Source organism: Larus michahellis, chromosome 9 (genome assembly GCF_964199755.1).
Source record: "Larus michahellis chromosome 9, bLarMic1.1, whole genome shotgun sequence".
Taxonomy (NCBI): Eukaryota; Metazoa; Chordata; class Aves; order Charadriiformes; family Laridae; genus Larus; species Larus michahellis.
The window spans coordinates 23,979,160-24,007,159 of record NC_133904.1 but is presented as its reverse complement, the minus strand read 5'-3'; the positions used below and the strand labels follow the sequence as shown (position 1 = coordinate 24,007,159).

The 28,000-nt window shown below is 54.9% G+C and overlaps 1 protein-coding gene across 2 annotated transcripts; it reads left to right on the top strand.

The window, feature by feature from the left end:
• The first annotated feature begins 72 nt into the window (after positions 1 to 72).
• Positions 73 to 28,000, top strand: SEMA7A (semaphorin 7A (JohnMiltonHagen blood group)). Of its 2 annotated transcripts, none has more exons than XM_074600744.1 (15): positions 73 to 197; positions 302 to 510; positions 16,284 to 16,417; positions 17,327 to 17,377; positions 17,689 to 17,784; positions 18,686 to 18,770; positions 19,305 to 19,415; positions 20,791 to 20,930; positions 21,304 to 21,482; positions 21,676 to 21,784; positions 22,514 to 22,712; positions 24,342 to 24,457; positions 24,855 to 25,006; positions 25,526 to 25,593; positions 25,997 to 28,000. In XM_074600744.1, exons 2-15 carry the CDS (start codon positions 399 to 401, stop codon positions 26,341 to 26,343), a joined length of 1,899 nt encoding a protein of 632 aa, XP_074456845.1. In that variant the 5' UTR covers positions 73 to 197; positions 302 to 398; the 3' UTR covers positions 26,344 to 28,000. The 2 variants fall into 2 exon arrangements, with proteins under 2 accessions (XP_074456845.1, XP_074456844.1); XM_074600743.1 differs by having other exon boundaries at positions 25,994 to 28,000.

The window sequence follows — 28,000 nt, the reverse complement described above, 5'->3', positions numbered from 1 at the left end:
TACACAGACATAGTTTCATTCTTATTTTATTCCTGTCAACCTTAATATTCCTTGTACGAGCCTCTGTGATAAGTTGATTGCAAGGCTTGGGTTGGCTGCAGCATTGAAGGTGAACAAAGCCGTCAGACTCCCACCTTCCAGAAAGAGGAGGGGTGAAAAAAGAAAGAAGGACCAAAAACGCCTGGCAAAGCCTGCAGGTACCAAATGAAGTGCTAAATAGAGTCGATTTTGACTTTTTTTTTTTTTTTTAATAAGGTTTGCTTCGCAGGGAGTTAAAACATTGTCCCACCCTCCGTTTCAGTCATTGGCTGCCCTGGGTGCGCCCTCTTTTGTATAAGGCAAGCGATGCAGCTGTCGCCCGCACAGGCTCCCGATCCCCGCTCCATAAAGAAGTCGAAATGGGCAGGAGGTCACCCGTTGCCCTCTTCGTGGCCCTGTGGGCCAGCCAGCTGGGCGTGTGGGCAGCAGGGCGCTCCAAGGTGAACCCCAGGATCATCACGGCTCCGCAAGGTAAGTCCCGGGGCTGCGGGGGGGCTGCAGCCTTGCGATGCAGCAGTGCCTGCAGCTGACAGCTACTCCCCACACCGGGTATTTTCTACCTATGTCTTGTCTTTTGAGAAGAGTTGCTCTTTTTTTTCTTTTTTTTTTTTTTTCTTTTGTCTCTTTGGGGAGACTTTTGGCTCTCATTAAAACGAGCTAAAATGCCTGTGATCTCAGGAAAGGGCTCCTGGCTTCCTTGATTGCTTTTAATTGAATTTTTAGATCCGTGTTCTTGCCAAGTCCTTTCTGCTATGTATTCTAAAAACATTTTCCTCCAAGCTGGGTATATTAAAGCCTGTCAAAAAGCCCTGAAACAGACACAGTAACCATTTCTGTAACTTGCAGGGGGAAATGGAGAAGTGTGTTTGCATAATACAGTTAATTTTCTTATTCAGCTGATGTACTTGCCCTGTTAGCTGCAAATGAGGTCTGTGAGTAAATATTTGCGGAGGATCTCTGAGAAAATAGATACATCTGAAATGACACACAAGGACTTATAATCAGACCCAATCTTTGCAGAAACTGAACAAAGAAATGTTTTCAAGGAGCAAGCTTAGAGCACAGCCCAAGCTTCATGTGGTGAAAAGAGCAGACTAACGTTTACTGGTTTTTATCATGTGTCTTCCAAGCTTTTTTGATTAATACCCTCCAGGGAGGCTTTAACAAAAGACCCCGTCTTGTCCCCGGTGGTTCTGGTGTTTGGCTGAGCCGGCGGGTTCAGCCGAGCTGCGGATCTCATGCTGCTCTGCAGTACAACAGCTCCTCTGTCTTCACTGTTCACTGACAACTTCAGAGGACACGAATTTCCCCTGGTTTATTCTGCGCCATCTGTTATTCTTCTGCTGTTAATTTATGATGCCCTTCTCCTGCCCGTGGATGAAGGGCCCAGGAGCGGAGGGAAGGGGGTGGTGGGTGGGTGGCTTGGGGGTGGCCTCTGCCTGCTGCCTCCATCGCACAAAGGGGAGAGACACTGGCAGGGAGGGCAGCCAAAGGTTGTTCCTAGCATTGCGTCATTTATTTTATTCCCTGAGAAATGAAGTGGCTGGGAAAACGGGATGCAAGAGGGGTGGGTGGAAGAGCCTGAGAATGAACAGAGGACGGGAGTCACGTATTCTTCATCGATGTTTCCCCTGTGCCGCTTGAGGGGGCTGGAAGTTGAGTTACAGGGGTCTGGTGTGTTTGGAAATGCCTGTTCTGGAGTAAAACTGTGCTGAGAGGGAGAAAGAACAAGCCTGGGTGGTTGGTTTCCACCTGTCTCTGTGGGCTGTGCTTGGCGTGCACACGCGGTACGGTCACCTGGCCTTTGCCTGCATCTGTGTCAGACGGTGGCTTTCCCGGCATTGAGCACAGCAAGGATCTGTCACCGAGAAACACCAAAGCCAATTAGTGTTGGGACACTTCCCTGTAAGGGGATCAGCTTATACTTACCTGTTTCTCTCTTTCTCTCTTTTTTTTTTTTTTTTTTTTTTTTTTTTTTTGTTGAGCGAGAGCAGGCCGAGAGGGATTTTAATCAGGGAGGTACCAGAGGTGTGGAACGCTCATTAAGAGTCACTCGTGTGTCCTATTTAACAAATTGCATTCTGTCACCTCTCCCCTTTAGGAAGTGGGTCTGTGGGCGAGGAGGAAGGTGGAGAGGAGGATCTGGAGGCGGATGAAGAAATGGGACAGGGGCAAAAGGGACGTGCGGTGGGGTGGCAGGGAGCTCGCGAACTTCCCCAACGCCCCGGGCGCAGTGAAAGGCGAGCGCAGCATCTTCAGTAAAACCTGCAGCTCAGCACACTGCTGCTGTTCTGCATCCACGCGCAGAGACATCTCCCTCGCCAGGGGGGGCGACGGTGCCGCAGGGCTCAGTTCTGTGGCTCGAGCCCTGGTCCTGGAGGCTGGGAGCAGGATGAGGAGCAGCGAAGTGGGACATTTTCATGGGTATTTGTGCCGGGGCCGGGCCTGGTGTGCTGCCTTTGCCACGGCGCAGCGCTGGCCTCAGCCCTGGGCTCTGCGGGAGCTGGCAGCTCTTCACATAATTAAATTTCTTACACGCCACAGCCCATCACTAGCACCAGGTACGGCAGCCTCAGCAAAAATACGTAGAGACATTGCAGCCCTGCGGGTGAAGGGAGATATTCCTGGCAGTGGCCAGAGCCCAGGTGTCTCCAGGAGGGAAGGGTACGTGTGTGGGATCCCTCCATGGGCTGCGGCGCTGGGGGAGAGGAAGAAACTGGTGTTGGGCAAAGCTGCAGCTGCCCTTCCAGCTCTCAGTCTTGCTCCCCTCACCAGCACCATGCCGGACCCATGGAGAGAGAGCCCTGGCCTCGCGGAACTACGTTGCAGTTGCGCCCCATGGTCCCTCGCGGTCTGGTTTCATATCAAGAAATAGGCGAGGGGACATTGTGAGCTGGGGAAAAAAAAAACAAACACGTAGCTGGGCTTGGGTGGCACAATCCCGAGCTCAGACCTGAAGACAAAGAAACCAAGTTGGCGTGTCTTGGTGTTTGGAGCTGCTTGAGTTGAAGTCATTTCGCAGTCCTGGGGACTTGCGGCGGTGGGTGGCTGGAGCACTAGGCTCTGCAGATCTGCCTTTTTCTGTGCGCCGTGTGTATAAAGCCAGCCCCGGGGCATCGGCCACGGATCCTTGTTCTGCCTGTTATTTTGCCTCCCTGATGCCGCAGCGCAGGAGCGGGTAAGGAAAGGGGATGGTTTTTCCCAACATCAACGCGGGCTTGGGAACGTTTGCCCCCGGAGGCATGGTGAGGGACCCCTTGGAGCTCTCCCAGCGGCTGGCACAGGTGGCCGGTCTCGGGTCCGGCTGGGTAAGCAGTTATTTGAAAGCATGTCTGACTCTGCAGGATTTCTTCCTCTTAGGGGAGAGACAGACGGAGCAAAGGGCTGAGGTCAGCTCCGGACCACTGGTCATAGCTAAAGTGCTTAAGATCCTTTTTACTGACGAGGACTTTGCCCCCCTTCCCTTTTGCAGCTGACCCAGCACACAGATGAATCAGGGTCTCTTTTGACCGTTACCCTTCCTGGTGTTCTAACGAAGGAAGATTTGTATAAATGGCAAGTTCCCTATCTGTTGAGATTTGCAGAGTGGGAGTGAGTTCAGCCTTAGCAGCCTGGGCTGGCGCAGAAGCAAGTGCTTCAACCTCGCACGCTGCGTTCTCGCTTATCTTCCCTTTTATTTCCATCCTCCCCCTGCCTCCATGTATTTTTCTAACTAAACGCTGACCAGCTGGGCTTTCCTTTGAAAAAGGTGCGTTCCCATCCCACGCTGAGCTTTTTGCTTGTCAGCACAGATATTGTGTTTACTCTTCTGACCCGTCTGCGGAGACAGAACCCGCTGTGTCCCGGGGCTGGGCAGAGCTGTCTGGGTGACAGAGCGGGCAGATACAGCCCCTCTCCATGGAGGGGGAAGGATGGCATCCCAGGCTGACTGTCTCATGACCGGAAAGTCACCGAGCATCGGGAGAGCAGAATGCAGCGAGGACAACGAGGAGCCCCAAGGGCTGGCTCCGGCTCCTATAGCCTGGGGCCTTTGGTGCAGGATTGGAATAATTTTTAGCTGCTGCCATGCTTAAAATGGTCTTATCCCTGCATAGGTCCGAGACAAACGTGCATTCACACCTTGGGGTGGAATATGAGGTCTGACGGTTTAATTATTCCCCTCTTTCTCATTAACAGAGGAGGCTGGAAGCTGGAGGGGGCTGGTTCTGAGTTGGCGTGTAGTTTTCTGCAGGGGAAAGGAAAGACGATACGCTTGACCCTTGTCTGCCTGGACTGGATGATCTGGCTGTCGCCTGCCCTGGATCATGGGGGGAAAATTGAAATGGCAGTTCCTGGAAATTGCCCGTGCTGCCCGTAGCAGCTCCGGGGCTTTTCCAAGCTCAGCTGCCTCTCCTTGCCATGGGAAAACTGTACCAGCAAGCACAGACAGCGCTGTAAGAGCTCTTCTAGGAGCTCTTCATGCAACGGGGCTGCATTCAGCTATAGCGAAGGAAGAGGAGAGCTGACCAGAGGCGAGGCGGGGAGCGGTGGCAAAACGAGAGATTGTGCTGCTGATACCAGTTTTTACTCCTCAGTGACAGTGGCACTGTTTTCTTAGGAGCCACAGTCCCCTGAGCGTGAAACATCTTTGTAGGACGGTTTCACATGAAGCTCTGGGAGCATCAACGTTTCCAGGAGAAAGCTTCTCGCTTTCCCAGCAAGTCTATTTTCTGCAGACGGCTCACTTTCACAGGGTGGGTGATGCTGGTATCATAAAACGTTGGTTGAAAATATTTTTTTGCTTGGCGCAGATTGAAAAAGAAAAACAAACCAAACAAACCAAGGGAGTGAATCACAACCACCTCCTGTTGCAAGAGCGTGACACAAAAACAACAGGCATGGGCGAACTAATAAAAGTTGTGGCTGCTTCATTGAAATGCTCGGGCCTGGGAAAGGGAGCCAGATGCAAATTGCCGACCCGCTGCCCAGCTCTGTGCCAGCCCTCGGGCTGAATCGGGGTCAGAATTGCAGAAAATTGGCCTGGGAAGGTTTTCTGTAGTTGCTGTAGTCCGGCTCGGTGCCTTAAAGCAGAATAAACTACATCTAAGCCTGAGTACTTGAGTACAAACTAAATCTGAGTGCAAGATGCTTTTTAAAGACGCTTGTATCCAGAAAAAGAGCTGGAAGGTGAGTTGGAGGGAGGAAATTGCTTGTTTTGAAGCCAGCTCTCTCCTGTTGAGCTACATCCTATGGTGTATGGCTATTCCTGGTTGCTCCAAGAATAGGACTTGTTCCTCCTGTTGGGCGCTGTTTTCGTTTCAATCCCAGCTCCACCCGGTGTTAGTAGGCTGTGTCTCGCTGCGTCCGGTGCCTGGTATGACAGAGAAATGCTGTAAGAGTGCCACAGGAGCTGGATGCGGAAGCATTTCCTACTATCTCTACTAATTTCAGAGCAGCTTAGGTCTGGAGTAACAGGCTTTGCGTAATAAACCCAATCTTGCCCTTAATGACAGCTCTGGTTCTGGAGTGCTATAAATATCCAGTCCCCAGTTTGAACCCTGTTTACTGGTGTCAGCACCCTCCTGCAGCAGTGACTCCACATCCAAACATGCATGTGGGTTCAATCATTCTCCTTTGTCGGGCACGTGTGCACTGGGAGGGACAGGGCAGCGCAAGTTTGAGGAGCTGTTGGAGTTGCCTTGGGGAACGCATGGGCAGTCCTGGCCAGACGTTCGGGCCGCTCACAACAACCGTGGCCGTGGGTTCGCTCGTATCTTGGATAACGGGAGTTTTGGAAAGTCTTGATCGGAGCGTCTGGTTTCAAATGACTGACTGGAATGCGGCGGTTTGGCTTTCCAAGTCTGAGTAATGCGGCACTGCAGCCAAAGATGGACATGAGAAGGATGGATATTGCATGTTCCTTGCTGGTGGGGGCCAAGCAGGCAGAAAGGGGACGCTCTGCACAGCCTTCCCCGGCACAAACCCAGGAGGCTGAAGGGCTGAGACCTAGCTGATACTCATTACAGGGGTGGGAAGCCTATAGGAACAGGTAGGAGGGCTGCAAAGGGCATGACGGGGCCCTTCCCAATTTAGCGAGAAAGTCCCTTTGCTACGTGCATTATCTCATCTGTTTGCTGTAGGGAACTGAAACTTCATCCTCGCTCCAGAACCACGAATCTTTCTTCCCACCTTTAAACTTCTGCAAAGGCCGGCGGCTCAACAGGGGACTGTGCAGGTCCCCTTACCCCTTGTCCTAGCTCTTCCCCCCTGGCCTGGGAGAAGAGGACGTGTGCCCGGGAAGGGTTTCTTGGCTGCCCTGCCCTCACCAGCAGCGGGGACGTAGGAGATGGTTGCCAATTAAAGCTAAAAGGTAAAGCGGCTGTTTTGCCGGTGGATGCTTATAGAGGATGCTGGGGGCAATTTTTATTCTGGAAGGCTTTTTAAGATAAATCAGTCTCTGGAAAGCGATCTTCCATAGTGGGAGGGGTAGCCATGCTCTCCAGATAGCAGCTCTCCTGCTAAAAGCATCCTTTTGTTGTTCTGCCGTTGTTCCAGTGACCGTACTATAAAATACCATAATCACAGGCCAAAGTTCCCCAGCTTCTAGCAGGAACACGGCACAGCTCGGGACTGTCATTAAAGAGAACTTTTTTCCTTCTTTTTTTTTTTTTTTTTTTTTTTTTTTGGAAAGTAACAAAACCTGGCTCTAAATTTAGCGCCTGCAAATCCGTAGGGTGCAGCCAGCAGCCCGGCTTCGGGGCTGGTGGGGGGAAAACGTAGCTGCTGGATGACAAGCTTTGTTGCTAGCTGCACGTGAAATCAAAGCTCCGGACTCATCTTGCAGCGGTACAGGCTTCAGTGCTGCATATTTTTGGGCGGGGGGGAGCATGCAGAGGTGGGCAGGGGATAGCAGCAATGCAGCAGCGTGCGTAGAAAACACTGCCGTGCCTATCTAATAGTCATTCCGCGTTTAAAAAGGACAAACCCGTCTTTCCTGGAGCGCGAAGCACTTCAGGTTCAAGCCTTCAGAGGGTGAAGCAGAGCCCTGCAGTGCTGCCCGTATTCGTGAAGCCCTGCTTGATGGCAGAGGCTTTGAATTCAAGGCTTGTTCCTTCCCGGCTGCAGGTTAGGGGGGCTCTTTTGTTGCTTGCTGAGTCGGCGTTTGGGATGGCTGCCGGTTCTGGCTCCGGCTTGGAGGCCCCTTGCGAAGGGGCACGGGCCGCATAGCTCTCAGAAGAGCTTTTGAGCAGGCGTGCCCGTGCCCAGCAGCCAGGTTACTAAGCCCAGAGGGTTGGTTTTCCCCCCACCTCCCCTCTTTCTTCCTGCTCTTGCTCACCCCTGCACTGAATACTGCTGCCAAGACACTCCAGAGCCTACCAGAAATAGAGTGGAAATCATTAACGCGCCAGAATATTTGCCTTCTGTAGTGTAAGTCTAAAAAAACCATATTTATCTAGTTAGAGTCTACTCTGCAAGCTCAAGCCTTTGCTCTGCACTAGCGCAGCCCTTCCAGGCATTTGGATTGCGTGCAGGCTGAGAGCTTTTGTAGGATACATCCCTGATAATGCAGGCTGAATTGTTTCCTCTGCTCTGGAGCATTTTGCTGTTGATGGCAGGGATGTCTCGAGGGCAGGGTCTTTGGAAGCAATTGGGGAAGAAGCCAAAGAAAAGGCAAGCAGCATCGTATGGTGTCAGCCGGGAACGAAGCTTGGCCAAGGGTGGAAAAGTCCGGCTGCGGGGAAGATGTAGGTGTTACTAATACATCCCTGACCTTGCTCTTTCCTTTGGAGGGGTGCTCCGAGGGAGTGGAAAGCAGTCAGGGAGGGCTGTGAGAAGAGATAGCGGGAGGTTTCTTGGCAGATGATCAAACGCTGCTCGTCTCCCAACTGTCTTGGGGGAGAGGCAGGATGAGAAATACCAAGCAAATTAAAGCCGTCGCTCTGACTTGCTGCAAACTTAAAATAAGAAAGAGGAGTGAAATGCGTGAGGTGATCAGGTCTGGGTTTGAGTAACGTGGGCTTCCCAGTCGCACGTCACCCCTCCGTGCTTTCACACCTCTTTCTTCTGGGTTTCCCGCAAGTGCACAGCCACCTTTGCAAGAGTTCAGGGTTGCACGTCCCCCCGATGCTCTCCAGCCTCCTGTGGGTGGCCTGCGCTGCTCAGTACTGGGCTTACTGGTTCTCTGCATGAAGGATGATGGTCACAGATAGAAAAGGAAAATGAAAGCAGCGCGCAGCCCAAGCCCTCGCTCTCAGCTGCGCTGCTTTCGGGAGCTGAACTGCAATGTTTAGGGCATGGGAAGATTGCGGTCAGGGCTTTCACCTGCCCTGGGCTGATGGAAAAGCACTTTGCCTTCTCTTGGGAAACCATTTTACTTGCTCTCTCCTTTCTGGGTACGCACCTGCTCTTGGGATCCCATGGGTGGGATTGCCTGTCTAAAGCAAAGGCGGCTGCTCTGACCTAAGTGTTGCTGCGCTACCTGGCCGGTGCCCTTCCCTGCCCCGGCGGGAGAGGCCTGTGTGTCGGTTATGAAATACGTAGGAAGTGACTGATGCCTGCAATAGGGCTTGTTTGGTCTGTTTTACGGACCCTGCCTTTCCGGAGCTGCTGCTCACAGCCGGTGACTGCTCTTGGATTCTGGCAGTCGATACTGGAAATGAGCGTACCTGTGTTTCGTGGGTGGTTTTCCTGCTCAGGACAGGGAGAGGACACATTTAAACAACCTGGCTGCGGTGTAAGGCTCTCGGGGTGGGCACGGGCATGAGCTGGGGGTCTCTGCGTGGGCCCTAGGAGAGCACGGAGGGCTTTAAAGAGCAGGAAACGCGTGTGTCTGTGTCTGGTCCCGCTTCATCCAGAGACATTTTTAGCACTCTTTCTTGTTGTCTGGTTTCCGCTGCCACTCCCCGGTGCCTTTTTGGCCCGCGGCAGACTAAATACTGCAGAGGGGTTTTGGGGGGCTCCCTGCAAGCACCCTGAAAAGAAGGCAGGGTAGCAGGGAGACCAGGAGGGGGAAGGCACAGACCCCTTCTGAGATGTGCCGGGCACCGGGCTCATGGTCACGCTCTGCTACATCGTGCCAAACTGGATATGTAGGGGATGGGGAGGAAGCGAAAGGGGGACAAGGATGATATTTGGCCCTGGGAGGGCTCTGGAGGGAGCTCTTAGGGATCCGGGATAGAAATTTATAGGGGATATAGGGGATGGGGCTGTATTGGTTCTGCTCTCTTTCATTTTGCTTTCTTTGAGAAATGACTGATGTTGGAGCGTAGATTGAACCGAAACGGTGCAGCGCTGCCCCACGCACGGAGTGATGTTCCCTGAGGGCCTGTGCCTCTTGCTTCCCCAGCGCCCAGAGGATCCCAGCTCCCAGGATCCTCCCGGAGGATCCCAGCTAAATCCCTGGGCAGTGTGCTGGTGGCGTAAGCTGGGGAGAGGGGGGCATGACGGGCCAGGTTTTTTCGTGAGCCATGAGAAGGAAGTGGTTTCCCACATTGTATTGCCTCTTCACCCTTCTCAGAAACCCTCCCGCCAAAGCGTATCATTTTCACCGAGGCGTGTTGGAGACCTTGCAACTCCCAGCCCTTCGATTACTCCGAGGCAGCTCACAGCAAACCTTCTCAGAGTGTCCCTCTTGGGTCCTCTCATTTAGAGGGCAAATTGTTCCTTAAAAAAAAAACAACTCCGTTTCTGCAGGATCTGCTGGGTCCCAGGAGCCCATCAGACTGCTCGAGGCGTCCATCCCCTGGGAAGGGGGTGGCTGGTGGGTGAACGGGGCTCTGGCAAACGCCTCCCCGGCCCGACTGTGGTTTCCTTGTGTCACATTGCTGCCTTGGGGCAAAGTCACGGGGGAAGGAAAACCTAGCCGCTCGGTGAGCGCAGCAGCTCCCCGGAGGCATACTTCCTCCTTCTGAAATGTCTCAGCTTGGGAATTTATAGATCATCTAAAATAAAACGCAACTTGGCTTCTTGCCGGCACCCGTGGTGGAGCCGGGGAGACAGACGGCGTGTGGCTCTTGGGTGGGAGCAGTGTGGTTTGGTCCAGTCCTTCTCCCAGGGATGGAGGGGACGTGGCGCAGCCCCGTGGGGTGTCTCCATCCCTCTGGAGTGGGTGCTGTGACTTCCCGTGGTCCCCTTAGAGGGGACTATCTGCTGGTGGGGCTCCCAAGGCTGGTATGTGGGCAAGTAGGTAGGAAACCCAAGGGCTGTTCTCCTTGTCTCACTGGGGAGGGGAATAGTGAAACTGGAACCGCACTGTGAAGTGATGACTAAGCTGGGACCAGGAGTTCTGACCTGAAAGTTGTCCCTTAAGGCAGTGGACCTGAATCACGTTCCCAGCCCTAATAGGAAAGCAGTCCCTCTGCCCGTGCTGGGCTGCTCGTCATGCATCCCGCGTGTGCTGGGGAAGCAGGAGTGGAAGAGGGATTGACGTAATGGAGCCTTCACGTTCCCAAAAGCAGGGTGTTGATGTGCAGGAGCCTGGAGCACATTAATCAGCCCTGACTCATGACCGGGCCCGCATTGCTGAGAGGTGAGGGTACATCACTAGCACAGGTGTAGAGGACAAGACCTGGGGGGGACCACCCTGCGTGTCTGTGAGTCAGCATTGGGTAAGGCAGCTTTTCCTTTTGCTGTCGGAGCCAATCTCAGTCGGATTGCAGCAGAGATGCGCTGCTATCAAGGTCGTAATCTGTTCAGTCTGTTAAAAAAGGAAGGAAGAAATAATAAACCTGGGAAATGACAAATTGTTTGGAAAAGGAGGGAACCAGGAAAGGATCTGAAAAGTGCTGTGATTCAGGCAGGAGTGTGCTCACTGTCAGACCTACAGGCAGCAGAGCAGGTGGCAGTGTCATCGGTGTCGTGCCGGGGAGCGTAGGGACGTGTTGACGGTGCCGACTGCCAACGTTATAATGTGTTACAGCGAGAAGAGTTCCCAGGGCTGCCGGGTGGATTTGCCTGGGTGTCGGGGAGCGTGGCGGTTCCGGAGACTTGGCTGCGTTCGTGGTGAGCTTCGGCACCGTACCAGCCTAAATCCCATTTTGTCACTTTGTGATCCTGGCAGGTGGCCCAGCCCCATGTCCCTGTCCCACGGCAGCAGCAGGAGAGGTTGTGAGGATGTAGGCAGCTTAGCAAAAGCTGAGCTTCCCCAGCTCAGGGCAGCACAGCGTGAAAGGGGGTAACGCCAGGGAGCAGGTAAACCCCATACCCTGCCTGGTTTCCCTTTGTATTCCAAGGGGTGTGTCACTTCACACGGGTTATATGAGCAGCGAGTAAAGGACTTGCATCAGCACCGCTCCCAAGACCCAGCAGGTTCTTATCTCATCCTCCTTCCCTTATTTTTTTCCAAGCTTTATTTCAGTTCCTTACTTTAAAATCCTGGCACCAGAGCGGATTCGAACCATCACCCTCCATTTTTTGGGAGACGCAGTCCTCCCCCAGCGCCAGTAAATCGTAGACCTGCAAAGACTCGCCCGCTGCCGGTGCTGGGAGTCGTGCAAGCCAGTGACTAAGCCGAGCGTCTGGGATGGCGGCGCTGGCTGCCAGATCGGGGGAGCGATGGAGCGCGGAGGGGAGAAGGACTGCCGTAGCTGAGACGGCCTTCCAGACAGGATGAGAAACCGGGTGGCTGAGTTTGCCTGCAAGGCGGCGGCATGCCCACGCCACTTCTCTATAGTTGGGCATCTGTTCTGGAGGCGGGGGGGAACGCTTCCCCTCCGTGCAAAGCTCTGGGATGTTCTGGGAATCCGACCTTGCCGTGACGCTGGGGAAGGCCAGGCTCTGCCCAGGCTCTTGTTGCCTTTCTGAAGGGAGTTCCTGGACCCAAAGGGAGCCAGAAAGCCCTTCAGCATGTCGTTAAAGCCAGATTTGCCTAGGGATGTGGCCCATTTCATCCTCTGCCCAGATCAGATGGGAAGCAGGATTGCTGCTTCTGTTGTCCATGTTGCTCTGGTGTTTAGGATGGGCCTCCCTGCCCTTATCTCATCCGGAGCATCTCCCTCTTCCTTTCCCTTCTCCTCCTCCTCCTCCTCCTCCATTACCTCACCCTACAGGCATCCTTCCGAGATGCACCGGACTCCCTCCTTCTCCCGCATTTAATATGGTTGTTCTTCAATCTGGTGTGCATCTCGCCTGCAAAGCACAAAGCCGCTCTTTCTCCCATTCATTCCTCCGAACCCAGGGTTAGCATTTCAATTGACAATTGCGCCATTGATTTGCACGCTGACGGTGGGGTTTGCAGTAAATGCCAGGCAAAGGGACTCGGCGGGGTTAGCCAGGCGCTGGAAGTGAGCCCAGTGTTTTCTGAAGCTCCGGACTCGATTTCAGAGGTAGGGTCGTGGCAGAGTCATGCCTTCCCCCTTCCAAGGGGGCGAGCCTTTCTTTGCAGTGTCAAAAGCAGCCTCGGGCTCGCTAGGGGAGGCATGTCCCCTCCTTCGAGGACATCGTGTGGGCCGTTAGGTGCCCTCTGCCCCATCATCCCTGGCTCTTTATAAGCCATTTATAAGCCAGGCTCCCAGTCTGGGGGTGCAGGGCTGCTCCCCCCTGTTCCTGCCAGGTGAGAAGCAGAGGCGAAGGGGATCAAACAGCTTGCCTAAGCCGAGCTGTTTGAGGGAGAGCTTCAGGGGCTGAAGGCCAGCTTTGCGGGTCAGCCAGAGGGTCCCCAGCACCTGCTCACAGAAACACCTTTAAAAGGCTCCCTTCCGGATCGAGTTAAATCAGTGCTGGAGCCATAAACACGCTTCTGGGCCCTGGCTAGCAGAGCTGTTTACTCTCAGCTTAGTGATTCAGTGCGGTCCCCGGGGAGCAGTAGGATAAATAATACGTTGGCGCCAACCAAATTATTGTTTTGGGCTTGTTTGTTTGTGGCTGTTGGGAGAGAAGTGCGTCCTTGCAGGTTGGCACAGCTCTCGCAGCTGAGCTGAAGAAAGAGGTGGCGTTGGGTGAAAGCCTCAAAATGAAACCAAAGGTAACGGGAGCTCCAGGGCTGAGGTGTGCAAAAGGGTGAGGGCGGAGGAAGAGGAATGGGGGAATCATAGAATCATCATAGAATGGTTTTGGTATGAAGGGACCTTAAAGCCCACCCAGTGCCACCTCCTGCCCTGGGCAGGGACACCTCCCACCAGACCAGGTTGCTCCAAGCCCCGTCCAACCTGGCCTTGAACCCCTCCAGGGATGGGGCAGACACAGCTTCTCTGGGCAACCTGGGCCAGGGGCTCACCACCCTCACCGCAAAGGATTTCTTCCTCAGATCTCATCTCAATCTTCCTTCTTCCAGTTTACAACCGTTCCCCCTTGTCCCATGGCTCCCCTCCCTGCTCCAGAGTCCCTCCCCAGCTTTCTGGGAGCCCCTTTAGGGACTGGAAGGGGCTGGAAGGTCTCCCCGGAGCCTTCCCTTCTCCAGGCTGAACCCCCCCAGCTCTCTCCTCACAGCAGAGGGGCTCCAGCCCTCCCAGCATCTCCGGGGTCTCCTCTGGCCCCACTCCAACAGCTCCGTGTCCTTCTGCTGTCAGTGCCCCAGAGCTGGAGGCAGCATTGCAGGGGTGTCTCACAGAGCGGAGCAGAGGGGCAGAATCCCCCCTCCTCACCCTGCTGCCCACGCTGCTGGGGATGCAGGCCCAGGTGCTTTCCAGGCTGCCAGCGCACGTTGCTGGCTCCTGTTGAGCTTCTCATCCACCGACACCCCCAAGTCCTCACACCGACACTCCTCAGGGCTGCTCTCCGGCCGTTCTCTCCGAATGGCTGCAAGGTGTATGTTTTCCTGGACCAGCAGCAGATTTAGAGGCTGGGCTGGCGGTTTGAAAACAAGAGCAAAGTTTGCTGAAGTCTGGCCAGACCTGCTTGCGGGGGGTTGGCGATGATGGGTGTGCTGGCAGTGGTAGCCGGAGCCGGGAGAAGGGCTTTCAGGGCTCCAGTGTGCATGGGCTGTTGCCTGCCGGCTCTGCAGGTTGGGACGAGAGGCGGATTTTGGGGACCGCTGGGAAGAGGGGTGGTGAAAAGGGGGTTAGTCCTCTCCTCCTCGGCAAGCATAGACTGAGTCTGTGGCATCTGAGATTCCTCGGGCTAGTTGGCATGACCGGCTGGCTTCCCGCTTGTCGGGCTACTTAGGCAAATGAATTGCACAGTCACTTCGAAAAGACTCGATGCCAGATTCTCCAGCAGGCAAAGCACATGCTCGGGAGTTTCTCCAAGTCCTTGGACAGAGGAGAAAGACTGTAGGGCTGGGGAGAGGACGGGGAGTGGGCAGGGACCGTCATCCAGCTGGTCTTCCCTTAGCTGCAGGGTCCCAACTGAGCCCGGTGACCTCTGTCCCACGGTGCAGGGGAAGGGCAGCCCCGGAGCTGTTGGCGTTAGCGAGAAGCTGTGATGGTTTCTGCGCCGCGACACACCTCCACCCTCTCTCTTTGCGGCTGAAGTGCCCTTGTGAAACAGCAGCCTGCGGGTCTGGCAGGGTTTCCCATCACAAGGTGGTGGCTGGCGGCATCCCCGTTGGCCAAACTGGCGATGGGAAAGCCTTGCTGGCTGGGTGCCGCAGGGATTAGAGACCCTGAGAAGGTGCGACCAGCGGAGCGAAGTGGAGAAAAAAAAAGCCACCAATCAAGCAGATCTCTATTAAGTCCTTTTTACTTTTGGCTCTGCGGAGCCTTGGCAAGACCCCTGCATGGTGTGCTCCGGGCAGAGGGGGAGTGCTGGACTGTGCAAAGATTGTCCTTTGTCTGTCCTGCCAAGTGCCCCTATAAATAGAGAGGGCCACGTGCCACTGATTAATTGCCTGTCTGTGCAGGCAGCCAGCTCCTGAGGCAGACGCAGCCTTTGTCTGCTGGGAGCAGCAGCACTTGCCAGGAGAGAAGTCCCCTCTTCTTTGGAAAAGGGAAAAATAGGGAGAGATGAAAATGGAATGCCCTGTCGTGCTAAGCCGAGGTCAGTCCTGATTGGAGATTTTTTTTTTTTTTCCCCCCTTGGAGGAGCAATCTCTCTCGTGTTATTGCCACAAGCTATGGTAGGGGACAGGGTGGTCTATGGTAGCGCACGTGGCACGTGCATTGCACCACGCCGTGGAGCTGGGACCTGGCACGGCTGCTCAAAGCTGCCCAGATGTGGCTGCACCGTCCCAGCGAGGGATGCAGGACCCGCAGACCCCATGGAGGGCCAGCAAAAGCCCCAGGGGAGGGCCAGCCTCCTACAGCTGAGCTGGAAACACAGAGAGGAAGGGAGGATGCTTTTAGAAAAGAGGAGCTGGAAAAGCTAGAAGGTGAAAGAAGAAGGAAAGAGGGGAGGACGGGCGTTTCTTCCTCCCAGCTGGGCCTCGAAAACTTCCCGTCTGCAGCAACTGCTTCTGACGTGGGTCCTGGGTCTTGCAAGCTCACTTCTTGTTCACATCTGGGGCGTGGAGCCCATGGGTTGCGGCCTTACCTGCACCCTTCCCCTGTCACGTGTGGGGAAGCCCCAGAGCTCCAGGCTCTGGCCTGGAAGTGGCGGGGGTCCAAACCCAGTCCATCCCTCCTGGCCCTTGGAGGGAGGATGCGGATGGTGCACCTGGAGGCTGGTGAGGAGAGGTGTGATGCTGGGCTGTGCCTGGTAGGAGATGATCCACCCCATGGACACGGGGGCCGGGGGGAGGCTGACCCCCCAGCTGCAAGGCAGTGCAGCAGCTCCTCTCCCATTCAGCTGGATGAGAACTCCCAGCTCCGACTGAGCATGTAAGAGGTCCCGAGGCACAAAAAGCTGCAGGCACGTCAAGGGCAAGAGGGTGCAGGAGCCAAATCTACGAGGCAGTTGCCTGGAGTGGTTGTCGGAGGATGGTCAGAGGGGAAAAGGAGCCCTTCATCTGAAACCTGGGAGGCACTCGGCCATTACAGCAGGCGGGCAGCGCTCACCTGGCTGCTGCAGAGCCACTTCTAAGTCACTTTGAGCTCCTGCTCTCCTACAAAAGCTCCTGCGACAAAGTTTCCCTTCCTCTTCCTCCTCCTCCTCCTCCTCCTCCATCACCAGCCCTGCAGGGGCCAGGCGGGGGCTGCTCCATTGTGCGTCTCTCCCATCCCCTGGGGCCAAGGGGACAATAGCTCGGCTCTGAGCCTGGGAGCTGCCTTTCCCTGCCTGCCTGGCGCTGGGCCAGCTGTCCCGGGGGACCCCCAAGCCCCCCTGTCTTTGTTTTTCTCATCGCTGGAACCAAGGACATGTGAAAGGGAGTTGTTCGGCCTGAGCCGGCTGCAGGTGCTCTCCGCAGTCAGCTGTGGTTCCCCCGACGAGCGTCCCCTCTTTGCTGTTCCTAGGTGTGAAAGAGTATGTGTTTCCCAGGAGCGAGAAGTACCCGGTCTTCTATCATAAAGAGAACAGCTCGGCTATCTACGTCGGGGGAGAGGGAAAGCTTTATTACTACGACTTCGCAACCTATGAGAACTACACGGTAAGGATGCTCTGCTAACAAGTTCGGCCCCGGAGCCTTACAAGAAGGTGACCAGCATCTGTCTCGCAGCCCAAACGCTAGATACCTTGCTCAGTGTCTTTGCCAGCAGTGAAGTCAGGCCTGGAAGGGTTTGGTCTCTGCCCAGCCTGCCCCCATCCATCTGGGAAGCTGGAACATCAGTATGGAGAATGGCTGCAGCAAGGGGGGAAGTCTCCTATGCTAGTTGTGGGTGGGTTCTTCCCAGGCCGTGGTCCCCTGGGACCTCCTTGCTGCCCCAGAGGAAGGAATTTTCCAGTGGAGGACCCTTTTTTTAGCGTGAGAAGGGACACTCAGAAGATATGTTCCCATCCCTTTCCATTGTCGGAGCCCAGGCTGCTTTTCCTCAAAGTTCTGGATCAGCTGGGCACTGAGTTAATACAGCAGGAAAACCTCCAGGACACTTGACTTTCTTGTGACCCCTTCTTGTCCTTCTCAGACAAGTCGGTTGCTGAAATTTGGGCCCAGAAACTTCCCTTCTTGTTGCCAGGAATAGCATGGTTCACGCGTTCCAATCCTTGAACACCACCACCCACTATTGAACATCCATTCCCCACAATGACGGGTCCTTTCCCGAAATCCTTTGGAGAGCAGCCCAAGCTGGCTGCCAGTCATGCCTGCTGCTTTGGCCCTGCGTCCCTGCATCCCCTCATCATCTCGAGGGCCTGAGAGATCCAGCCCAGCTTCCCCAAAGGTTTTCAAATGCTGAGGTGGGGAAAAGGGCTGCGTTGCAGTGTGGAATGACCTTCTCGACCATGTTCTTGCTTTGCTCCTTGTGAAGAGTGACTAGCATGTAGTGCATGGGGCCGAGCCCATATCAGTTGGATTTTAGAGGGAAGGAATTAAAGCATATATCTCTCTCTTTTATCCTAGGAAGACTTCCCGGTGAAAAGTGAAGGACAGTGCATGACGCCTGGGAGTTTGGTAGGTCCTAGCTATGGTGGAAAAGCTGGATGGTTGAGGGTTGGAGGAGGAGTTGGGTTGGAGGGGTGCTGGGGATGGAACTGTGTATGCTCCTCACGTGCACTCTCTGGGTGAAGACCTCCAGTGCCTATGGAGCAGGAGATTGTATGAGATATGATCCTGGTTTCCTCCTCTGGCTTTAAGACACACAAAAAAGTCTGGGAGCCGTATAGCAATGTGCTTGGTAGCCCTGTGGGCTTGGAAGTGCGGGGCTGTGCTCTGCCGGTCACGGCCGGTCATGGCCGCTCACACTCCTCTTCTTTCTCTTGCAGGAGGACAACAAAAATTACCTCACGTTAGTGGAGAAGTACGGAGACGGGATGTTAGTGTGCGGGACCGGTGCCTGTGCTCCCACCTGCTGGAACTTGGTATGTTATGGCCACCGGAGCAAAGCACTTTGCTGTTTTGTTTTGTGCTATCTCCATCTGTAAAATGGTACCCTGATTTGTCTCAGAGTGCACTGAAATGCCCAAATTGGGCTGCTTATTGTGACAGCATGGGGCAGCCCTCATGAGCAGGGGTCCATACATGCCACCTAGAATCATAGAATCATAGGGTTGGAAGGGACCTCTGGAGATCATCTAGTCCAACCCCCCTGCCAGAGCAGGGTCACCCAGAGCAGGTGGCACAGCAACGCCTCCAGGTGGGTTTGGAATGTCTCCAGAGACGGAGACTCCACCACCTCTCTGGGCAGCCTGTGCCAGGGCTCTGCCACCCTCAAAGGAAAGAAGTTCCTCCTTCTCATGTTTAGGTGGAACTTCCAATGTTCAAGTTTGTGCCCGTTACCTCTTGTCCTGTCCCCGGGCACCACTGAAAAGAGCCTGGCCCCATCCTCCCAACACCCACCCTTTACGTATTTATAAGCGTTGATAAGATCCTCCCTCAGCCGTCTTTTTTCCAGACTGAAGAGACCCAAATCCCTCAGCTTTTCTCATAAGAGAGGTGTTCCAGTCCCCTCAGCATCTTGGTAGCCCTTTGCTGCACCCTCTCCAGCAGTTCTCTGTCCCTCTTGAACCGGGGAGCCCAGAACTGTTTAAAGAGGGACAGGGAACTGCTGGAGAACCTCTGTGCTCAGTTCTCATAGCCCGGCTTTCCTCACCTTTTACCTCCAGGAGTGGCTCTGGAGGTAGAAGGTGGGCTGTGTCCTTCCCTCCTTTGGGCTATGCCAGCCAAGGAGAGCTGCTTCCCTCCTACCCCGGGGGTGGATGTGGGCACCTGGCTCCCCTGCACTTACCGCATTTCTACGGGGCCCCTTCTGTCCTTCCCCAGACGCAGAGGAAGGAGAGCACTTCGTGGGACGGGAGAGGCATTGCTCCTTTCACCCCTGACTCGAATGCCCTCGTCGTCGTTGACGGTAAGTCCGACTGCCTCGCGTATTTTCAGTCGTAGTGCCATGCGAGAAGGCTGGACTCTCTCTCTCACAAAAAGAGTCACCTTGAGGCAGCTCCAAGGGCTTCGTCTGCTCTAGCTGGCGATTTGCCTTAGCGCTTCTTGCTTTTGCCTCATTGAAATGCTCATTGTTCTGGGACAGAGCATGGCACAAGTTTGTTTATTCCTGTCCGGGGCATGGGGCTTGAGTCTTTGTGTGGGAGGATGGAGTGCAGTGGAAACAGCGGGGGAAGGTGGGTCCTGCAGTAACTCCGCTGCTCTGGGCCTGGCAGAGGGACAGATGAGGATCCTTCCCAGAGGCAGAGCAAGAATCTGCCCCTGCCACTCTTTAAGGAAAAGGACTGGGGGAGTCCTGCCAGGCCTGCTCGGTCCTAGGCAGTGGGGACTGGATTTCTTGACCTACAGCCACCATCTCTGTGAGTTCACGCGCCCAGAGGTTCTTTGTTTTCTTCTCCCCTCCGGAAACAGCCTTTTGCAAATGAGCCTTCCTGTTCCACAGGTCATGACATCTACTCCACCATCAAGAAGAGCCAGCAGAATGGCAAGATACCCCGTTTCCGACGAGTGAGAGGTGGTGGAGAGCTCTACACAAGCGACACGGTGATGCAGAGTGAGTACGGGGCTGATCCTGAAGGCGTGGAACGCATCAGGTAGATAAAATGGACTCTTTGTCAGTCCACAACCGTGAGCCATAAGTACACAGGACAGTGTGGAGGGCTACATCCTCTCTGCCCAGCTGGGGTGCAGCTCCAGAGCTTCTTGCTTGGATTTGGTCACCCCTAGAGCTTTAGAGAGGACTGATCCGGTCCCCATCTGCAATCACAGAATCAGAGAATGGTTTGGATTGGAAGGGGCCTTAAAGATCATGTAGTTCCAACCCACCTTCCACTAGACCTCACCAATGCTGGTGAGGAGGGACTCAGCAGCTCCCTGCAGCTCTCTTGCTGCCAGCTGGGGGAATTTCACCTCTTTGCTTCTGGGACAAACCAACTGAAGAAGTGAGTTCCTCTTGCTTGGGAGGAGGAGATGGGGAAACGGAGAGAAATGGGTGGCAAGTCCCCTGTCAGATGCTGGAAGGAAATATGGTTGTGTAAAGGTGCCCATTAGCTGCCATGTGGTAGAAACAGGAAGAACAACTTCCACTCCGGGCAGTGACTCTTTCCAAATCCCCAGCTAGGGTGAGACCCTGGGGCAGGAACACGTTGGGCTGGGCGTGGGACTGGGTGGGGAATAGAAAGGACCCTCCTCAATTTCCGTGAGCTTATTATGTTGCCTTCCCCCGAGCCTCCCCAGTGACACTGGGGAACGGGAGATTATTGAAACCCTGGCCAACGAAAAAATCAAATCAAAATGACACCCGGAAAAACCAGGACTTGTTCATGCAGGGCAATGGATGGGGGCAGCCAGGGCACCGGCAAAGAAACCTGATAGAGCCAGAGCCACGAGGCCAATCCCCCACTTAGACAGAACTCCCTGCCTCGGGGACACCAACTAGCGATGCTCAGAGGAACCCTGCTGCTGCTGGGGATGCCCTTTGTGGCAGCGGTGTATTAATAGGAAGAGCATCATTGGGTTTTCCACAGTGAACACAAACAACAGTGCAGCTTGTTTCCACAGAGGGAGCCTTCCAGTATGATTATAGCTTCGCCGTGTGAGAAGGGAGAATGGGTTTCCTTTGCTGCTAAGCAACCGAGGCTTCACCAGGCTCTGGGGACTTGGCCTTCAAGGGGACGGGCGCGTGGAATTGGGCAGGAGGGAGAGGAAGGGGAACCCCCTGGGAAGGTGGCACGTGAAGAGTGGTTGTTAGTGCGATGCACCGGTCAGGTGTGGAGGATGGGCTCAGACCTGTCCTTTGCGTGGAGCACAGACGGTGTTTGCATTCCCTCTTGTCGGAGAGTGAGTGGTTTTGTCCCCACCGGTGGCTTTTCAGATGAAATGTGTGTGTTCAGGCCAAGGTCTTCTGACGGCTCACTTCCCCTTTTCAGACCCTCAGTTTGTCAAAGCCACCACATTAAGGCATGAAGAGCCTCACCAGGACAAGATTTACTACTTCTTTCGTGAAGACAACCCAGACAAGAGTCCCGAGGCCCCCAGAAACATCTCCCGAGTGGCCCAGCTGTGTAAGGTACCATGGGAACAGTGTATGGTGGGGAGGCAAGAGTGTTACAGGGGTGGCAAATGGACGTGCTAGCTGACCTGGTGTAATCAGCAGGTGATTTGCCCCCTCTGGGTCAATTGTTTCCTCTGCCACAGAGTTCGTGTGGACTAAGGCCCTGTCCTTTGGCCTTCCCAACCTCTGGCTCCCAACTTACCTGTAGGGCAGAGAAAGCCCTGTTCTGTCTTGCTGGGATGTTAGAGAGGGTACATCATTGTTGCAGTGACCAGCATCAAATATATCTCCAAAGCATCCCGCAGTTATCCATCCAAGATGCTGAACAGGGTGGGACTGTGTGTTCTTCTCTGCCAAACCCTGACTCCCTGCTTTCCCTCTCCCCCAGGAAGATAAAGGGGGAACCGGTTCACTCTCTGCTTCCAAGTGGACCACCTTCCTGAAGGCCAGCTTGATTTGTGTCGACCCGGTCACCAAGGGCAACTTCAACTGGTTGCAAGATGTCTTCTTTGTCCCTGCGAGTAACTGGCGGCACTCCAAAGTCTACGGGCTCTTCACAAACACCTGGTGAGGATCTTCGCAAAACAGGGGGTTGTCCTGTCCCATGGGCCAAATCCTTTCTTTCAGCCCTTTAGTCTCTCTGCCAGGCCCGTGGGTGGAAAACAGCCAGAGTGGAGATGGTCAGCAAAGGCACGATGCACACAGGTCTAGAGGTGGTGGCTGATGTCTCCCTGACCCTCTCTTTTCTTGTTGTCTGCAGGGGAAGCTCTGCCGTTTGCGTCTATTCCTTTGGAGACATTGACAATGTGTTTCGGACATCCAAACTCAAAGGCTATAATGGTCCCAACCCAGAGATCAAGCCTGGGCAGGTAAGTGAGTGATAAAAGACGCCCACATGAAGTGGAGAGGCCTCCTGAGGCCAGGAGAGCTGGTCCCTGCTCTGCCACTGCCGTTCTCAGAGTAGCTGGGTGAGGTGAGGGGACAGTCCCACCACTGAGCAGCCAGGTGAGGGCTTGGGGCAGTGAGGAAGGTTGTAGGCACTGCAGGAAGGATCTGAGCTTTGTCGCTGGAAGCAAAAGGAGGCTGGATAAGGTCCAACACCTTCACAGAAAGCAAGGGGAGACGGGCTTTTACGTGCCTGGGCAAATGGATCTGTGAGCTCTCGTACGTGAAGCTGGAGGAACAATGTCTTGCCTTGTGTTTGCTCATCCCGCGGGTTTCACCGAGCCAACCTGCAGCCCAGCCCTGCGGTTAGGGGTGCACCGCTGACCTGGCAGCAAACAGTGGGGTGGGGAGAGAGCGTCCCCTAAGCCTCTGTGGGGGTGACAGGGCAGGAGTCTCCTTGACTGCGGCTTCTGCAGAGGACATTGCTGGTAGGAGCTGGCTTCAGCGCAATCACAGCAGCCCCAGGGCTTGTGTGTTTACCCCCAAGGGCTTGTGTGTTTATCCCCAGGGCAGGCTTGTGCACCATGCCTGGTGGGCATCCTCCTCCGGGATAGGGTATCTGAGCTGAGGCCTGTCTTGTTCTCCCGCCCTCGAGCCTCATCCTTGGGGACCTGTCTGACTCTGACGGTGGCTTTTGTCCCTTCTTGCTGCAGTGCGTTTCCTCCGGACAGCACACCCCGAGTGAGACCTTCAAGATAGCCGACAGCCACCCGGAGGTGGAGGACCGGGTGGAGCCCCTCTCCCCCACCAAGAGCCCCTTATTCCACAACAAGCACCGCTACCAGAAGATCGGCGTGCATGAGGTCTCTGTGGGTGACGGGCGCCACTACAACGTGCTTTATCTGGCAACAGGTACTGGGAACCATTCCCTTGGGAGCTCCCCAGAGTTTGCTGTTCCCCTCAAGGGCAGGGAACCCGGGGGAAGCAGACGAGACACCCCCAGTGCAGAGTGAAGTGTTCCCAGTTTGGCATATGTCTGTCAAGCAGAAAAGAGCTGCCAAGTCCCAGTACAGCTAAATACACCCAGTTTGGCTGCATAGGCAAAGACAGGCTGAAAGCAGAATTAACAGCACCTGGAATTTGCCCAGTTGGGCAGCTTCAGCCTGTGGTAGGTCTCAGGTTTTTAGGGCAGGGGAGGGGGTAGTATGGCTCTCCCCAGGTGCAGCTTCACCACTGTCAAGCAGAAATCCTTTGCAAAGGGACCCGCTCTGTCATCTCCTGTCCCTGCTTGCTCTAGTGCAAGCAGCGCAGGCTTCCTGCGAGGCGGGCGCCTCTGGCTGGAGATGCAACCGCCTGATCGCATCCCGGAGATGCTGCAGCGCTGGGCCAGCACTGGCGGAGAAGACGGCAGAGCAAAAAGTTGGCGTGCTCAGTCAGGCAGCCGCCCAGAAGGTGCAAAGGTCCCTAGCCCCAGCGCTTCCCTCCCTTGCCTGCCTACCTCCCCGCGCTTGCTCCCTACAGCCGGGCTCAACCCTTTTCCTGCGCTGCGATGGGATTTATTCACTGGCTTTTCATTCTGGAGGGACTTCCTGGGGCTTTTGTCTCCTCATCCGTGATTAAAAAGATGCACACGGCTCTCGGTAGGTGGCCTGGGTTGGATTAAGGCCCACGCACGCCGAAAATCTTAGTTTAAATGCAGCTGACGCCTTGCAGAGTCCCGCCAGGGAGCTTGCTCCAAGATGCAGGGCTTGGCAAGGCAGCTGCCCACCCTCGCTGAGGCGGGCACGGAGGCAAGAGCCAGCACCTGGTGGGTCCTAATCCCTGCCTGACCTGGCGTCACATCTTTCACCTCCCCCTGGGTGATAGTGGAGAAGGGTGCGACTATTTGGGAAGGGGAAACCATGCGAGTACTAAAAAAAAAGGTTAACGATGAGCATTCCTGAGCCCTGTTCCCTCGGGATCTGTCTTTCCACCCCTCCACCGAACTGACTCATTTTCTTAAATCACCAGTTTGGAGTCATTTAAGTGGGGAGGGAGTCGGTTTAATTAGAAAAACGGAAAGGCAAAAACCCCCAAGTTTCAGCCTCGGGCGAGCGGTGAGATGAGGCTCGCGCAAGGTCGGGCCAGTGATCAAAGCAGAGCGGAGCTCGAGAGACGTTGGTTTTTCTTGCTGGGGCCGCTACGGCGCAGCTGATCAAAGCGGGCACAGCCAGGTCCCGAAGGGTGATGGGGAAATGGGTTCCTCGGGGCTCTTGGCTGGGAGGATGACGAGGCTCTGCTGTGGGAAACGCTGCTGTCTGGGGGACGATTTCCTAACAGAGTAAGCAGGCTGCTTCTGGGAAAGATCCTGTCTGCTCCGGATGGCTGGTTTCAGGAATCCAGTCCAGCCTGGCTCTGCAGAGCGGGTACTGTCTGCCGCAGCAAGGGCTGGAGGCAGAGCTGGCTCTCTGCCTGGCTTTCCCACCCCTGCCCACAGCCCCTCTGCCCGGCCTTGCCGCTCTCAGTGTTGCTTCATCGGGACTCTCCCCTCTTTCTTTCCAGACAAGGGATCCATCCACAAGATCGTGGAGCTGCCGGATGGGGTGCAGAACATCATGGAGCTCCAGGTCTTCCCAAAGAAGGACCCCATCCAGTCCATGATCGTGGACCACAAGAGGGTGAGTCTCTGCCTCCTTCGTCAGGCAGCAGCATTAAAAGCAGACAGCAGGGGAGGCAGGGGCCGATGAGTTAACGACAGCCCCTGGATATGGAAGTAGCCTCTTGGGTGGGCTTGTGGGTGGTCCTGCGGCGTCCTTTGCTTAAATCCTAACAGCTGGGCTGATGTCCCCAGTCCTGGGTAGCTCTGTGGCTGTTCAGGCCAGTGGACAAAGGAGTTTTTCCGACACCACCGCTCCTGGCGGCGAGAGAAGAACGTGGCTGGCTGCTCCCTGGGTGAAATCTACCCCAGGATCACAGTGACGCTGCAGAAGTGGCAGACAGTGAAGCTGCAGGAGAAGTGCTGGATGCTCCTAAGGTGGCGCTGGGACGATCAACGCCTCTGCTTTCCTCCTGCAGGCCGTGCTGTACGTTGGCTCAACAGACAAGGTCATGGAGATACCCATGGACATGTGCAGGCTGTATCGCAACAACTGTGACAGCTGCTTGCTGGCAAGGGACCCATACTGTGGGTGGTTCAACGGGAGTTGTCAGTCAGTTTATCTAAACCGGTACGTGGCACCGACAACTTGCTGTTTCTCCATCACCTTCGGCTGGTTGCTTTGTTGTCAGAAATACCCAGAGCCTTGGTATTCCCCTTCCGGCCAGGGCCTCATGTGGTTTTGAGGCCATCTGCCCATCACAGATGAGACGAGCCCGTTGTGTCCAGGCGGTAACGGCGTAGATGTCTGCGCTATCCTCAAAAACTGTGCCCCTGCAGGGAATTGTCCCTCCCACAGCACCCCTGCTCCGGGGAGGGTGAGGTCAATGGATTTTGAGCACCCAGCCCCTCTTTTGCTGTTAGAAACGGGTGTAACTCCGCTGTTTGGATGCCGTTTAAAGCAGTTGATTGTGGAGAGCTGCGGCATGAGACAGATGTTTGTCATCCACCGGCCTCCTAAGTGGGGGGGCGCGCGGTGTGCTTTTTCCCTACCCACATAATAGCAGGTGTTTAAACTTTCTTCCTTACCCGATCCGCTGAAGCGCTGCTTCCCTCCCTAACTTTGTTAATGCTTGTTCCCACCTGCTAGGGAGGTACATCAGAACCTGAACCTGGACCCGTGGCGAGGAAGGTGCCAGAAGGGGGACATTAAGGAAGGTATGTAAAGGTTTTGAGCTGTAGGCTGTTCATCCCGGGGGTGTTTTGGGGCAGGGTGATGGATTCTCAGGTCTTTGTACGGGCCATGCCAGGTGTTGCAACTCATTGCTGGGGAACTGGGAATGATCACACCGAAGCCAAGACACCACGCAAGTCTCAGCTTGGAGTTAATCGCTAGATAAATGTATTTGGGCTGGGTGAGAGGGCATTAACTCGGTATTTGCAGACGTCCTGGGAGAAGAGTCCCGTGGACTTCGCCAGGCGTGGGTCAGGCCCTGCCATTAAATGGCGGCGTAACATGTCCCCATCGACCTGACTGTTCTTCCCTCCAGACTTGGCGGGGGGAAATCCGTAGTTCCTGGCAGTCCTGTCTCATCCCTGCCTTCTCAATCTCTTCCAGTAGATGACTATCAGAACATCACAGTTGTCCCTTTCTCCCGCTACTACCTCAACTGTCCCATCGAGTCCCACTACGCCACCTACAACTGGTACCACAACAACAGCCTCATCAAGACCTGCAACACCACCCACCCGCAGCAGGACTGCTTGCACTTCATCCAGAACGTGAGCCACATTCACTACGGCCACTACGTTTGCATCTCAGAGGAGGATGGCTTCAAGCAAGCTCTGGTGAAGGAGCGCCTGGTCAATCAGCTCAGGTTCATGTCCCAGAAGGGCCAGGCCACCATGACGTTTGGCTCTTGGCTGCAGCTGCTCCTGATGGTGGTGTTGGTGGAGCTCTTCCACTGAACACGACAAGACTGTGTTCCCACCATCCTGGCTGCTGCAACTCTTCCTGCACTTGCTCCTGAGGCGAGACCCCCGTTCTCTTAATCGCTCCTTGGACATTAATCTTTGACTGTCCCACAAGGGATCCTGGGCGGCGGCCCCTTTGTCTTTGGCCTTGGTGGAAGAGTCATGGCGAGGAAGATGCCACAGCAGGGCCAGATGGAGCAGGGTCTGGGGACAGGGAGGAAGGAGGTGGTTTGCTGTACCCAGCAGCGTGTCACCTTCTCTCTGAGCCTGTGCTGGTAGCTCTGTACTGGTTGTCATCCTCAGCCTCCCCTGGGTGGGGACATTCAGGGGACTTCTGCTGACGTGCATGCACTGATCCTCAGGGCACGGTGGCTCCTCTCTTTGGGAACGTGCATGTGATGAAGAGGAGCAGCCAGACCTTGGCCTTTCTAACTGGTTGATCTGTGCTTCGCTCCAAGCGGGGACCGATGCCTCCCAAGTATTTTAGTGGCTAGTGTCTGTCTGGGTTGGCAAGCAGCTGGAACACTCCCGGTGTCACATGTGAGTCCCCTTCAGGTCAGGAGAACTGGGCTCTGGAAGGGTTTTAGCGTTTGGTTTATTTATTATTTTATTTTTACAGCTGGCTTTGACGTGGGAGGGAGATTGGGAACGAGCGCTGGAAAACCTGCAAGGCAAGGGCAGGTAAAAAGGTAGCGTTTTGCATGGAAAAGCCTCGGAAGGTGACTAGATTTGGGGTGTGGGGAAGGACAGACCAAAGGGGACAAGGAGAGAAAGTGGAAGCAGAGCTCAAACCCAACCCAGGAGGCCCCCTAGAAGGAAGTTTTTAAATGCACAAATCCTCTGCAGGCAGCTAAGGGCATTTATTTGTGGGGAGCAGGCAGCTCCTGCTTCCCAGCACCTCTCCTCCGGGAGAGGGACCGGGCTTCCTCAGGGAAAGAGGCTGCCAATCTCAGGGTGATGCCCGCGGGCTCGGGGGGGGGTGCTGCGGCTGTCACCCCACCGCGCGGAGCAGATCTGCCCCTCTCCCTCGCAGTGAGGGGACAGGGGAGGACCAGGGTTTGCTTCCCTTGGGCTTTGAGGTCCCTGCGCAAGACTAAACTGTGAAAAAAACCGGGATGCTCTCCCTGCGCTTGTGTGCCAGGAGCGATTCCGCACCTTCTCCAAACCTTCCCCAGCCCTCTTGACAGCCGGAACGCTTCAGCCTCGGGCTGTGGAACGCGGCGGGTGTTGTTATTTCATGCTTCCAATACCCTGGCGCAGCTCCCGCTTGGTGCCCGCTCGGAGACGCTCAGGAGTGCCCGAGGGGTCCTTTTCGGCAAGGGGGAGAGGTGCCACGTGCCTCTTGTGACCACAGACTAGGGACAACAGGCCAGAGCTTCCTACTGCACTACATTTCCAAGAACATCCCCCCCCTCCAAATCTAGGATAGAGCTTCTTACATCCCTTCTTCGAAGCACTTTAACTTTGTGAACTAACAAATACCTATTTATTATTGACTGGCGATTACTGTACTTGTATAATTTTATAATATTATAGAAAGTGGATTCAAATTAGAGAAGAGAGAAAACAACAGCTACCAAAAAAAAAAAAAAACCAACCCCCAAACCTTTCAGAGGTTGTGACCAAAGTGAGAATGTGGAATAAAGAATGG